The sequence below is a fragment of the Stegodyphus dumicola genome, chromosome 11 (assembly GCF_044657685.1).
Source record: "Stegodyphus dumicola isolate Sdum_Otavi_A_Nest chromosome 11, ASM4465768v1".
Lineage (NCBI taxonomy): Eukaryota > Metazoa > Arthropoda > Arachnida > Araneae > Eresidae > Stegodyphus > Stegodyphus dumicola.
In genome coordinates this window covers 151,118,561-151,134,360 of record NC_140778.1, presented here as the reverse complement: position 1 = coordinate 151,134,360, position 15,800 = coordinate 151,118,561, and the positions used below count along the sequence as shown (strand labels likewise).

General features: G+C 29.7%; 1 protein-coding gene across 1 annotated transcript in view; it reads right to left on the bottom strand.

Annotated features, from left to right (window-relative positions):
* Positions 1-15,800, bottom strand: part of LOC118186010 (leucine-rich PPR motif-containing protein, mitochondrial-like) — a 202,506-nt gene that overhangs the window by 165,413 nt on the left and 21,293 nt on the right. Inside the window, exons 5-8 of the mRNA XM_085827326.1 lie at positions 10,746-10,804; positions 2,806-2,892; positions 1,864-1,902; positions 1,009-1,192 (exon numbers count right to left, since the gene is read on the bottom strand). Coding sequence (XP_085683452.1) covers positions 1,009-1,192; positions 1,864-1,902; positions 2,806-2,892; positions 10,746-10,804 — 369 coding nt within the window. The remainder of the gene's footprint in view (positions 1-1,008; positions 1,193-1,863; positions 1,903-2,805; positions 2,893-10,745; positions 10,805-15,800) is intronic.

Genomic DNA, 15,800 nt, shown 5'->3' with positions numbered 1-15,800 from the left:
TGAGTCTGGATTAAAGACTTTTGACTGTACTACTTTATGTATTTACCAATCAGAAGGTAGCAAGAGTTTTACACAGCATTCCTTTAATTGCTTGTCAGCACTCATTACATTCAGTTTACAGTTTATGATGGTGCAAAACAAAATACTAATTCTACATAAAGTTACTCCAAACCAGTTAAGGTTGGTAATTTGATCCAGCAATTTATTAATTTAATCCAGTATCAATCTCTTTTCTCACACTGCTGCCCAATGGTATCAACAAAGCCACCAATCAACTCAATACCTAAAATTTTGATGCAGATTTTGCAGACTCTAACATATATTTTGATGATTGCTCATAATGTTTTAATCCAAGTGCACATGCCCAGAATATACAGGATTGTACACGCACAGGATTCAATTTAACCTTCCAGCATGCACGCTTGGCAATTTTACATGAGCACGTGCGCATCGTATTTTTTACGACATCCGTTATTTTACAGTTCTTATGTTAGTGAGATGAAAACGCAATGCAAAACTGAATCTGTCGTAAATTTTGCGCATACATGCATGCTGGAAGGTTAAGGAAAAACCTTATTGATTAAGCTTTTGTAAGAGCATAAAATTTACCTTGAGACTAATTTCAATGGCAGTTTCATTACCTGCAATACTTTTGAAGCGTTTTTAAAACACAAGATTTTCACTTTTTCAGAAAACTTCCCTATCATTCATCCCTTTCCTCTCCATTCACTTTCCCCTTGTAATAATGTTATAATTATTATATATATATATATATATTGCATTTACTCACACACTTTGTCTCATTTTATACTGATTTTATCATACAAAAACTGATAGGAGAAACATTATGTGAGTAATTTAATTTCTGAAAATAAGCCAAATTAAAATCAGCTAATGTACTCTAGTGTCATGTTTCACTCAAAGAAAATGCAACAAACTGAACAAATAATAACAGCTGTAAAATAGAAAAATTCAAATACAAATAAAAAATATGAAATATCTTTCTACCTCATGAACATGATCGCCTGTTGCAGCAGCATTAATCAACTGAAAATAGTGCCTTTGTGAAATTGTTACTCCATTATTCTTAGCCCTTATTAATACTGATTTCATTTCATCGATATCTCCTTTACTAGCATACCCACAAGCTATGGCAGTATACGAGTCTGCTGTAGGTGATAAATTTGAAGCTCTGAAATAAAAATTATTTATAATTATGCATGTGTACATGTGTTGTAAAATTAAAACAATTTCAGTATAAACTTGTTCAGAAGAGAAAATTACATCTATACTACATTGCAAAATGATCAGATAAATAAAAAATGAAATTGAACAATGCAGTATAATAACAAAGGATATAAATAGAATAAACAAAAGGATCCTAAGGTAATACCTATTTAATCAAAGCTGAATTATTTATACAGCATTCATTTCACTGTCATTGGTTGCATACATTATGTAACAAAAATGTTTTAAATGCCACAAATATTCATGTTATGGTATTTTTAAATTTCAAAAATTTAATTTGTAAAAATTCTGAAATGCATTTTTTTTTTTAGTCTTCTGATCCTTATATTTAGTCAGATAGTATATTTATATAATAAAAAATAAAACACAAAAACCATGTCTTCTGTATATGTCAAGATATTTAATTGCAAAATTTAGGATTTTTGCAAACATTTTTGGCTTTCTGTCCATTATTCTTAATTAAAAATGGCTGCACTCTATCATTTTATCCAAATTTTCAGTTATCAAAGGTAATATGAGTTCATGCTGTCTAGGATAATCGAGTTCAATTATATTCTGAATACACTTTTGCGCAAGTTTTTATACAAATGAGAAAAAAATTTAAGTACATAATACCTCATGACATCAAGAATATTCATGGCTCCAGAAAAGTCCCTGAAAAATGTCAACAATTATGTCAAAAAATACTTTAAAAGTGCTGCAGTAAGTAAAATATTCAGCATGACTAATTTTTTATTTGATTAAATATTTCCTGTATTGTCAGTTTCAACTAAGATTATTCTGCTTTTATATTAAGGATATGATTTCAGTATAAACTTGCTCAGAAGAGAAAATTAAATCTATACTACATTGTAAAATGATTGTATAAATAAAAAAATGATATTGAACAAAGCATTATAATAATAACAAAGGATATAAAAAGAATAAACAAAAGAATCCTAAGGTAATACCTACTATTTAATCAAAGCTGAATTATTTATACAGCATGTCATATACAGCATTTATTTCACTGTCACTGGCTGCATAGATTAAGTTAAAAAATATTTTAAATGCCACAAATATTCATGTTATGGTACTTTTTAAATTTTAAAAATGTCAACAATCATGCGAAAAAATACTTAAAAAATGCTGCAGTATGTAAAGTATTCAGCATGACTATTTTTTATTTGATTAAATATTTCCTGTATTGTCAGTTTCAAATAAGATTATTCTGTTTTTATATTAAGGATATAACTAAGGTTACTCATTCCAAACAATATATATAAATCTACTAGGTTCTTTTAAATTTGCTGCGCATACACAAAAATGACAACAAAAATATAAAAGCATTATTATTTCAAGCACAATTCAAATTACCAAGGTGGTAAACATATACTACAATAAACATACATTCAATATCATCAAAAACATTCGATAGAATATTTTAATAGACACACTCGTTTATACTCATGCAAATGTAATTCACATACAATTAAATAAAAGCCCACCGATATGTATTTTTTTAAATACAGATTTTTAGATTAATAGTGTTAAGACAAAATATAAGATAATGCTTACTGCGTTTTTACATGGCCCTTTATAAGTGAATTAAATACTGCTTCATTTACTGGAAGCTTCTTTTCTTTCATGAACTCCAATATTTCACTAGAAAAATATACTACTAATAAGTAAATTCAGATTAGTTGGTATATAAATACAATTTATGGCATTTGCATAACAATGATTCATACAAAATTGTTCTTGGTTAATATTAAAGTCAACTCCTGTTTTGCCAGGGTAATACGGTGGAGGATACGCATGGTTAACTCAAAATCACAGTTAATCCAGAGCCAGTAAAAAAATGACAAACTAAACTATTTGTATATATTATAGTGCTAAGAAAAATGCTACAAGGCAATTTCCCTGTACAGTATTTTCAGGAACTGTAGTTTAATAAAGTTCCAAATCAATTTCATCAACAAACAAAAATTACAGCACAGTAAAATATGCAAAAAAATACTTTATAATTCTGACTATTCAACACACTTCCATTTTCTTTCTGGCATTTTGCAAGCAATACTGATTACAATAATTCACAACCACTTGTCAATGAAAAAGTAAAATCTAAGCTTTTCCTGGAAGCGTCTGAGCGAGTTCTAATAATAGGAATTTCTGTTACAGCGAAAGTACAAAAACTAGTCACTAACAGAACTTCTTCAATAACTGTATCACCAAGTTAAGTGTGCATCTATTATCAGCTGTAAGGAGAGCTAAGTAAGGAGGGGGACAAGACATAAGAAGGGATTTGTAACTGCAGTCATTTTGTTAAAAACGTATTGGAAAGCAGATAGGCAGAAGAAGGAATAAGCATGAAAAATCATCAACTAGTCTCATACACTATTATATACTAGTACTATTTCTCATTGTGGTGTCTGCTCTCTCTCACTGGTGTATCTACTGGCGATTCTTGCAATATTTCCACTAGAGCACCTTTTTTTTTTTTTTTTTTTTTTTTTTTTTTTTTTTTTTTTTTTTAGTTGGGCCCTAGTTAAGCCACAACCTTGTTAATCCACTCCCAGTAAATTGGAAGCTGACTGTATTTAATCTGATTAAATAGAAAATTCATACACAAGATATTGCACACTTATTATAAATATACAGTGATATAATTATATACAAATGTGACCATATAGTACAAAGGCCTCCAATAACCAAAATGATCTACTATCTGGACCTCTCATATTTTTTTTTTTTTTTAATTATCCCCTTTTGAATCATCCTGCATATTGTTTCAGTTTCAAACACATGCCGGCTAGTAAAACAGATTTTAATTTTCAATTCTAGAATGTATTGCTGGGGGTAGGATTTCTGTACACAATAAGTGAACTCCAAAGACCAATGTTTGCTCGGAATGGAATGTTGTACATACTGATTCAGTTCTGATGACGTAGCAGGGAAGAAGGCTGTCTTGGCAATGTCCGACTCCCAATTATATGACATTTTGTATAACTCTTTTCTTGTTTAATTATTAAATGATTTCTGTTGGTCAAGCAGATTATCTTTGAAATAATGTGATGTTATATTAATAGAATGTAATAGTTTCTAACATTGCTTATGTGATGCAAACAAATTAAGTGCATTTTCATTAACATTATAAGTACATTTAATTACTGTAACATTCTTATTACAATACACATTTATGCAAATGAACATTAACATATTTTCTAGTTCTGTTCAAAGACTTTTAATGGTATTCAAATTTACAATGTTTGTCTCTTTCTCATTGTGGTACTGTTTCTTGCAACCTGCATAATGAATTTGATGACAAGTTTTGTTCCTTTAATGGAAATTCCAATTTACCGCATTCTTCCTGTCATTAATAAAGTGGCTGAAGAAAACCAAGTAGCCACTATTGATTACCACTCATTTCTAGCCATCAGCACGCTTGTCTAAAGGTTTATGGATAGACCCTATTATAATCTAAACTCTCAGCTGAGTCTGATTCTCAGTTCAGAGATTTTTAGTTTATTTCCATGCTTACAATTGCTGGATTGTGTTGTCTGTGCAAGTAAAAAAATGTCAAATGAGAAGAAAAGAAGGAAAAGAAACTTATATTAATAGTGTTATTTACTACTAATCCCAATAACTCTATAACATAAAACTCTATTAACAGTTCTTCACCAATGAATCTGTTCTGCAAACTCTCTACTGCTTTAAAATAATTCTCGGCAGTGGGGGATAACTATCAATTATTTCTTTGGCCCTTGTTCCATACACTGAATCAAATATTGGAATTTATCCTCCGACTAAATATATTTATCCTTGTAAATTCAGCTGAATTGGCTTCAGAAGGACAACCAATCTTTAACATCTCCGCCAAATTTCATCAGTCTTGGAAAGTTTGAGTTTCAGTTTCTCAACATTTGAAATTACAGATTCCTGATAAGAAATTACATTTTGTAAAACAGAATTTGCACATACTCTTGCATCATCATATTTTTCATTACACTGTTCAACTGTTTCATACTCATTATTATGCATCACTTTTTGTTTCATCGGCTAGCAAAGATTCGAAAATTCACTCATCAATTTCACTTAAATTAGTTTTTATTCTTTTCAATGAAGTGAGTTTAACTTAAATATCCAATTTTTTAACTGTTCCCTCTTCAAAAAAAGTTACTAAATTATTATACATTTTAGTAAATGATGCCCTTAATGGCATGAAAATGCATGCCTTTGAAAAAGAAAATATTAATGAAATTGGCATGGATTTAGGTGTTAGATGAAATATTATGAGGTGTAAGTAACTCCATTTCTTCCATGTAATGCAACATTTTCACTAATTCATAACATTTTCAGTCTACTTAGGTTAAATTTGCAAGACTCTATTGTAATATGGTTTTAAATCCAGAAAATATTACGACCAGTTGTGAAGAAAGTGGTAAAGAGGTTATTCAGAGTGAAAAGATGTCAACTGATTATTTAATGGGAATTCTTGACTCAACACATAATGGGCATTAATTATCAGCACTTGAATTAAACAATTATGGTCACTTAAACTATGAAATTTTATAACTAAACAAAAAAATATCTTTCTATAAAATTAAAGAGAAAGTATTAATAGTTTCATGAGTTATTAACTTAACATTGGAAAACAAAACTTAATGAAGCAAAACAAATATTAATATTAAGTTTTTTTTTTTTTTTTTTTTTTTTTTTTGAAGGGAGTAAAATTTTTAAAAAAATCACAAATGCTTTATTATTTCACTGATAAGCTTCCATATTTTTAGGTTTATGATGCTTTCATGTAACCTAACTAGATTTAAATCGATCTAAAATTTGAAAATTTCCAAAATCTGGAATTGCCAAAGTCCTGATAATTCCAGATCTCAGACTTTGTACTGTACAAAATAAATTTAAAAATTTCAAGTGATTTTCAGAATCCAGATGTATAAGAAGATATAAATATGTTCATGTTGTATAAGACGACATAAAAATTGTGCTAATCATTTTAAAACAATACTTACAAACTACAATTCAATTTAAACAACTAATTAAAATATGATTTATAATCTAAGCAAAATGCTATTGTCTAATCACGTATAATGAAACCTCATTGAGACTTTCCCAAAGTACTCATATGCATCCAAGAGGGTTGGCAAGTTAAAAATACACATCTGAGTACATTAAAACATGCAATTTTACTAATTGGCTAATTGATTTTGAGATCTTTGTGATGATATTACAATCTTTTCTTCTACTGTAACTGAATAATGTTTCTAATACACAGAATAATTTTTCTATTAATTAATTAAAGACAAAAAAATCAAAATTAAAGACAATAAAAAAAATTAAAAAATTCCAATTAAATAATAATAAAAAAAATCTGAAAGCTACCTTTTTTAACGTTTTTTGTGTTACCTTTTTTTTTTATTAAATATCATGTTCTTCGCACTTAAACCATAAAATTCAATTTAACAACAATATCATGAAAAAGAAATCACGTGCATAAAATAAGATGCATGCGATGTTAATGTCAATGAAATACTTTGAAATCATTGAATTTGTTAATCAAAAATTCGTTCTCAAGTTTTAAAAAATATTAAACGAATAATAAAACAAATTTCAGATTCCAAATTTGGGCTTCCAGATGCCCAAATTCGAGTGGAAGGACCACATTATTTAAAATCTGATGTCCCTAGGTGCCATTGTTTTTTCACAATATGACAAACATTACATAAATACATTAATGGAGACTCTTCATTATTTAATTTCTTTAAATATAATGCAGGGCTCTAATATTTGGTGGCAACAATTTGAAAAGTGATCCAGACTTTTATAGTGAACCAACATAAAATGCCAATATGTAATATTTATCAATTATAAATGCATTATCTGACTACATGTATGATTATAACAATTGTTAACATGACAGCAGACCAAAAAGGCAACATGATTAAAACATTTGTTACTTATATTTTCATGATATTTACAGGGTACCATTAATTGGATGAAAGATGGAAGCACCATAGTTACAATTAATAGCATTGAATGATAGACCTTTTAATTCAAGCACACCTTAGCAACCGGACTAAAAGCCTGCTCTGAGTATGAGACTAAAAATACTGTATCTTTTCTTCCAGCAAATAAAACTGCTACTTCCCTTCCCCCTCAATGTGCAGCATTACATTTTGAAAGTGCAGCTGTATACCAATCAGTCTATTGCATTGAGAGACAAGATAATAACACTGACAGCCTGCGCATTTTTTGCCTATGTGCAAGCTGTCATAAGTCTCAAGCACTGATGAACATATTAATAAGTCGTGTATTGAAACATTTACAGAAAGAGTAGCTTCACAGCAGTAATTTGCATTACAACTGATGCCACAAAACTGAAGTGATTACTGTGTACATTTTCATGGTTGTTGCAATAGTAGCATGAACTGCCAATGAAAAATGAAAACCCTGTAGTTTCTGTCTGTTAGATCAAACTAAGGAACTCTAGTTTGTAGGCAAGTCCGAAACCGGAGTATAAGCATCCTCCAAGAACAGGTGCTAAAGACAACATTTCTTTTATGCCAATAAATAAGATCATGGCATGACGATAAGCAAATATTTACATTCATAATTCAAACAATTTATTTATAAAATCAGGGATGTGTAAGTATCTGATCCATACAGAAAATAATATGGGATATGTGTGTGTCATCAATCAGGATGATTGAGGATAATCAGGGATATGTGAGTATCTGATCCATACAGAAGTTATTATAGCTTCTTAAAGATACTCAGAAAATTGGACATCAAATAGTATATGACCAGTGGTGTAAATAAGGGTATACAAAGAATGCCGTCGCATAGGGGCCCGAAGGCTTAGGGGGCCTTGAATGTTCTGCTGAACTACATTCACATGATTAAACTTAAAAGAAGATGCATTCTTTTATAAATACTAAGACCAAGGGCAAGGTACCCCCATAAAAGTTGAATTCATACCCGACACATACCAAAATGTCGGGTATCATATTTCAACGGAAATATCCATTTTGACCGTTCCCAAATCCATTTGAACGGTCTTTTTTCGTGACGTCTGTACATATGGATAAAATAAAGGGCTCTTCCTTTAAAAAAAGAAAAGGATTATAAAATAGGTTTAAAATGGATTCAAAAGGGATTTTCCTCATGACATCTGTACGTTCGCATATACGTACATACGTCACGAGTATACAGAGAGATAGATATATATATCTCGCATAACTCAAAGACGATTAGCCGTAGAGTGTTGAAATTTCGTATATGGGAGTGCTATAATAGCTAGTTGTGCATTTCACTTTTTATTGCAGTTGGCAGAATATGTTTTCACCCTCTTACCCGACCTTTATTTTCGCAGTCATTGGTCGTAGCCATAGCTTTCCATTCAGAAGTCTCCCAGGGAGAAAAATGTTTTGGCAATGTCGAATTAAAAAAAAAAAGAAAAGAAAAGAAAGAAAAGAAACATAATTGTCGACATATAACCAAATTTAAATTTTCCTCAGGTCTAATATTTGGGAAAATGTTACACTCATGGAAAAAAAAAAAAAATTACAAGAAGTTTGACTTCTGTGCAACAGAAACTGACTGGGATATTTAGTTCAAAATTTAAAATTTTTCATGTCATTTTCTTCTTGCCTTCAGAGATCAGTTCATTAAATTACCTTCATTCAAGGAAGTAAGTTTCAATGAAGCGCAGTAGAAAATGTGTATAATTTGATTTAAGTTATGTGGTGTCCATATAAGATTTTTTAATTATTTTCTGATCATCATCAAAATCATCATTAAAATTTTGGCTCCTGGAATCATCATTTTTGTGGGGGGGGGAGAGTACTGTAAATTTAATAGGTAGCTCGAAAATTTTTTTGCATAGGGGCCCTATAGTTCTAGTTACGCCACTGTATATGACAATCAAAGGAGGACAATCAAAGACATCAAATAGTATGTAGAAATTAAAGAATGAAGATAATAGCTGTAAGAAGGTTGTTCTAGCATCCTATATGTTTGTAAATTAAACCCTATACAAACATTTATCTTACAGGAATTCTTACTGCATGACAAAGAGATCTGCCAAAGTATCAATTACGATATCTCAATCCATGCTCAATAAACTGTACGGCATATACTGCAATCAGATGCACAATAATAAATACAAATTTTCTGTAAGACACTTTCAACATATTTTTGGGCAGCAAAAACTACTGAAATTAAAATGCTGTAGATAGACATTAATATATCTTTCTTCTCCTTATAAGGTGTTTTGCATTACTCAAGAGAAAACATGTTTACTTATGAACAACTGTGAAGGGGTCGTTTTAGATAGGGTCATAGAAGAGTCCTGTATAGTGTAACAAGTAATATTACTAATTACTAATTAATCCTTAATATTAGGAGTTAGATCCAGCGGGTGTGGCTGCAAGTACAGTTTCTGAAAAAGAAAGTGAGACAAAGCCACGGAAAATTCTTAAAGCTAAACATTAACGTTGGGCGCCACTTTGTGAAGGGGTCATTTTAAATAGGATCACAGAAGAGTCCTGTATAGTGTAACAAGTATTTATTAACAGGTTTAAGTTACACATGCACATTACATTTAACTTCAAGAAAAATTACAGAGCAAAAGTTTGGTACAACCTATTAAGTGGGAGCCTTGGCTTTTACTGAAGTACTTCTCTGGCTACTCACCAGAGGGCAGCCTTGTTGTTACAGTTAGTCCAAGAGTTTATGTTAAGGGATTGGTTACATAACTAAATAAATATAAAAACTATATGGAGGAGCAAAATAAGTATGTCATTAGTAAGATGTGTATTTTGCATGACTCAAACATTTTTTACTTACAAATAGCTAAACAGAAATGTAAACAAGTATACATAAGAGCAAAAAGAACAAACAAGTGGTATTGTAGTCTACAGTAAATTTACAATTATAGCAAGAACAATTACTTTTGTTTTTACTGACATTACTCAAATACTTAACCCTCTGAGTGGCCACTGTTTTCGCTAAGAAAGCACAAATTTCCCAAAACTACTATGAGAACAAATTATTTTTTTGATTTTTAATGTAAAAACTCTTCTGGTATTTCATACTACCTGAATTTGTTTTCTTTTTATATATTGCTTTAATTTCTTCGACATATTTTAATATGCACGTATACATACATTCTTACAAATATCACAAAAGATATTCTAGGCCATATATATACGGCCTTGCCGCTTAGAGATTTAAAAAATATTTCTCTGAAATAAATCATAAAAGCATTTCAAGTACCAAAAATTTTTTATAAAAGTGTAATAAAAGTTTTATGAGTTTCAGATAAATACTGAAATTAAAAACATACATTAGATAAATCCTATACCCTCAGTTATAGAGCATATTCAGATTTGTGACTGCTCATGATATATTCCTTACACCATCATTATGCAAAATAATATTAACAAACTAATACTCACATAAAAAAAATTAAGTAATTTAACTGTAAGCAATATATTAGTTACCTTGCCCCAGTAAGATTTCCATCATTGCAGTACTTCTCCATAAGATACAAATATGTCACCTATGAAACAGCAATAATCATAGTATTGTACAGATAAGCCTTAATGAATTTTATAAACACATAAACTTTAAATAAATTTCTGAATTTATAGAAAAGAATATTTTACTTTGAAGAATGCATATAACTGTAAAATACTTAGAAATATCAAATTTATTTTCAGGCTAGAATAAAGGAAACATTTAACAAAATACTGGTTAGGTTAATTGAATATGGCAAACCTACAAGGATTATGTGCCTATTGGGAAGGGGGATGTCTTCATGGAGGACTTTCTGACGGAAACAGCAATTCATGGTACACATAGAAAAAAAAACGTGAAAAGCAACTATGCAATCAGCCATTTGCCTACATTTGTATCCAAACAGGTTGATTTACCAACATTCAACAGTCCTAATCATTCAGCCACTGGTAGAGCTTAACAACAAACATATTCAAGTACAATCTTATACAGTGTAATTAATAAATTTTTGTAAACAGTTCACATGATGTTATTATGCACTACAATACTGAATTCATTAAAGCATGGGTCAGGAAATTCAAATTGTCTGTTTTTATCATAAATGTGGAAAAAGCAAGACGGCTAAGCTCTTAGCAAAGTTATGGAAAAAAAAAAAAAAAATGTGCAAAAAGGTCAGTAATGTGCTCAGCTTCAAAAGTGCCACAGATGAAGTTTTAATAATGTGGAAATTTAAATAATATTCTGAAAACCTAGCTAACAAAACAACAAAAAATAGCATTACTTTGCAGACCACTGGAATTAAAAATCAAATAGGCTATTTTAACAATTAGTTCAAATCATTAGTGACTAAGTATTAAATAATATATATATATATATATAATTTATTTCCTAAACAGTATTGATTAATTGATTATATTATCTCCTAAGTTTAATTAAAGTAGAATTATTTTAAAAGTGTGCATCCATACTGGTAAGTTATATTTTGAAAGATGTTTTGAAGTAATTTGAAAGCAAAATGTTAATAATGTTTGAAAGGGGACTATTCGCACTAAATGGATTTAAGATCATACAACATTACATATATATATATATATATATATATATATATATAATTAATTTATATGCATATATATAAATTAATATACTAGATCTTGCAGTAGTTTTCACATACATGTACCTTGGGAAATATGCATTGCAATTACAAAAGTTTTGGAAGATATTCAATATAATTACAAAAGTCATACTAAATGTTTTACTGCAGCTGTCTTCAAATTATGTTCAATGGAACCCTGGGGTTTAATGCAAATTTTCAGAGAGGTTAGTTAAAATAAAAAAAAGTTATTATTTAAATAAAATATCCGATATATTTTATTTTATATTTTTTATTACTTCCTTGTACAAAGTAAAAAGGAAGTATTGTAATCACGAAAAGTTTCAGGCAGTATATGTCAACGAAAATATCCATTTTGACCGCTATCAAATACAATTTAACGATGTTTTTACGTGATATCTGTACGTAAGAACAGATTAAAAGACTCTTTTCCTCCAAAAAAATTATAAAACTGCTTTACAATGAATTCTGAAGAAAATTTTCCGTGGCGTCTGTACGAACGTATGTACATACGCACATACCTCGCATAACTCAAAAACGAGTAGCCTCAAAATGTTGAAATTTTGTATATAGGACATCTATAACATGTAGATCTGCACCTCGTATTTTGGTTGCAATCGGCCGCACCAAACATATATAAATATATTTATATATATATCCACTCTGTTACCCGGCTCAGTGATCTCAGTTTCTTTACTCTCATATGTTTGCAAATTGTACATTTTTTGCTTTAAAAACAATTGAATTATGTTGTTCTTATCTTCCGGTTAAGGTTTTTATGCCTTTAGTAAATCTGTATGCAAGATTTTTAGAATTATCAACAATTTTAAAGTTGTTTAAGTGCCACTAAGCCTAATAATTTTTTTGATGGTGGCCATTGCTTGTTTACATTTGAAACAGCAGAATAGCGGATTTGTTGCCAATCTAGAGAAACTTAGCTTCGCAACAACAAAGATAATGCCTTCATTTATTATTGCGAATTAAATCATGCTTGATCCTTTCTAGAATTTTTTCGAGGAAATAAGTGTTTAAGATTTATTTCGTAACTTTTAATACAGATATTTTGAGTTTTTATGTATTTTTGCCTTGTCGTGAAGTCAAAACTGAATTAATTGAATGAGAAATACTCACTCGTCTGTGAAAAACTGTTTCTTTTTTGTTTTGTTTGCTTAATTTCTTTTATACATTGTTCTAGCTTTATTATAGTATTTGAATAGAACATGTGGAAACGATTAGATAATTCTTTAAATGATATAAATTTTATGCATTCTGAGTTATAATATGAACAAAATATAATACTGTTAAGTGAACCTAGCGCCAGAGTGTCGCTATGGTAAACAAATAGAGTGAATTTTAAAGAATGCATTTATTCTATTGTGGTTTATACGCTGTCGGGGAAGTAGATTTAATTCAGTCCAATAAGTTTAAATGAAATGCAAGAAAAAATGCGTATAATTTAATATTCCGTACAAGGAAGTCATGTGGTGTACACATCAGATTTTTTTGTTTATATTGTATGCATCGTCCGTTTAAGATAAGCATGAAATATGTACAGTAATATATAAATGCAACAAATGCCGTATTTGAAACTGTTGTCAGCAAGTTTTTACATTTTTCGCTTCGTTTTGCTTTACAGAACAACTACATCGATCATCCATGCTGCCTAACAAATTGCCATTAATAAAAATATTCATTATTCTACGCAATGTCAGAACTTTTATTTTTGAAATTACAAGAATGCCTTGTTTACCTATGGAACAGACTGATGTTTTCAGAATAAAAACATTGAATAAAAACATTGAAAAATTCATCAATCAATTTTAAACATTTCATTTTATTGATGGACGACCTTTGTTTACGATACAGAAAAATACACTACAGTACTATACATACATATTTTCTCGTCTCGGAAAATGTGGTGTACACATCAGATTTTTTGAACAGCAATAGGAATATTAAATATAATAACATTTTTTACCGTTTCCTACATAAAGTGTTATGTAATATAAATAGATTTTCAATGCCATCCTTTTTTTTTTCCACTTACTATCTGGTAAATAATAAGAGTATCATGAAAAAATTCTAGTTTTATCAGTTATCTGAGTTGATAAAGTCTGATAAATTATAAAACTAAAAGTTGAGTGATAAAGTCTGAAAACAGTGAGTTGATAAAGTCTGACATATGATAAAGTACACGGTCTTTAATGGACAGTCTTTTTCAATTTTCTTTTGCCAGAACCAAACTCTAAAAGATATTGACAGTTTTATCCAACCAGCTGCTTTCAGCATCTTTTTTTAGGCATTCATTGTATATTTCCAAGAACAACATGTACCAAATAATTTTCAACAGAAAGATATATGCCCAGTGTTACTTATTGCCCATCATTTAATTAAATGTGTAGTTCTTATTTCTTACAATCTTCTTGTTTACAAAGTATGATTCGTCAATAAAAATTTTTCAGTACTATTCGGTTTTGAGGGTCGTAAAAAATCGCCAAACTATTGTTGATGCCAGCGCTGCCAAAAATAATTGCAGCAACCCTAACGCAAGAAAGGAAGTATAATAGTAAATAACTATCTAAGATTGATGTTTTAATTTAGATGAAAGGTTAATTTCATGTAACACTTTTTTATTATTATAATTTATATAAAAATATTAAACATGACTGAATGGAAGCATAAGAGTAAATAACTATTTCAGACCTTTATTATAATTTATATTAAAAAAAAGGCTAAACATAACTGAATGGATTCCTGCATCGCTATTATTTCGCTACCGAGTTATCACTAAAGCATAATTTCATCTCGTTGGTGGCTCAAACATAATTTTCTATAATGAATGATGGCTTTTCTTTGAAAAAATTATCGGTAAAGTGCAAAAATGCCCACTTATTTGTTTGCCGCTTTTTACAAGGGTAAAAAAAAAAAATTGGATTTTTGTCAATTTTCATTTACTTTTTAAGTGAAAATAGGTCGATGTGTACATAGATAAAAGCAAGGGTGTGCGCAGTGCCATTTTTCTGCAATTCTGCGATTTTTTTTAAGTGAAAATAGGTCGATGTGTACATGACACCGAATATGTGCAATTCTTAAAAACGCATCAAGCAATAGGTGATTCTGCACTTTACCCAAAATTCTATTGCAGACTTTTCGTCATGGGTAATTTCCAAATTGTTAAATCCATAGGATATCAAAAAAGGATTTAAAATCAAAAAAAGGATTTAAAAATTAAACTAGTATTTCAATGGCGTCTTAAGAAATATAGAACTATATAAACTTACGCAATCTGAAATCACTGCGTATGGTAGATTTGGCGCGCTGTTAAATGGGCGCGTTTGCTAGATTTGGCGCTTACATTTTCACTTCAATTTTTTTACTGCCCTCAAAACCGAATAGTACCAATTTTTCAAGTACGTAATTCTATTTCATTTTTTGTTCACTGAAATAACTAACCTAAGAGAAAGTATATTGCTTGTGTTTAGAAAATTTTTACATCAATTTATTTGAGGTGATGACATTATCATTGGAAGTATCAAGTTGGTATATATATTTTTCTAAACAAAATTCTTTGCCGTATGCTGCACTGTGGCAGAAAATATCCAGTTTTTGCAATAAACTGCCCAAATGACTAGAACAATTCAATTTTTATAACAGGATCACTAAATTAAAAATATTTAAGAGGTAGTTCTTCCAAGCTGATGCTAACTGGATGACCTGCCTACAATTCTAATGAATGAAGAGCTGAATCTCTCCATTGGTCAGCTGAAAATGTCAAGGCAAGATGCCAATACTCTTATTCAATCCCAAATGAAATAAAATAAGTGCTTGCATTATACATTAAAAAATTAAATTACGTTTATCTATTATAAATTGGTTTTAAAAACTAAATAATTAAAATTTCTGTTATTGGAATTACTGAGGATAGAAA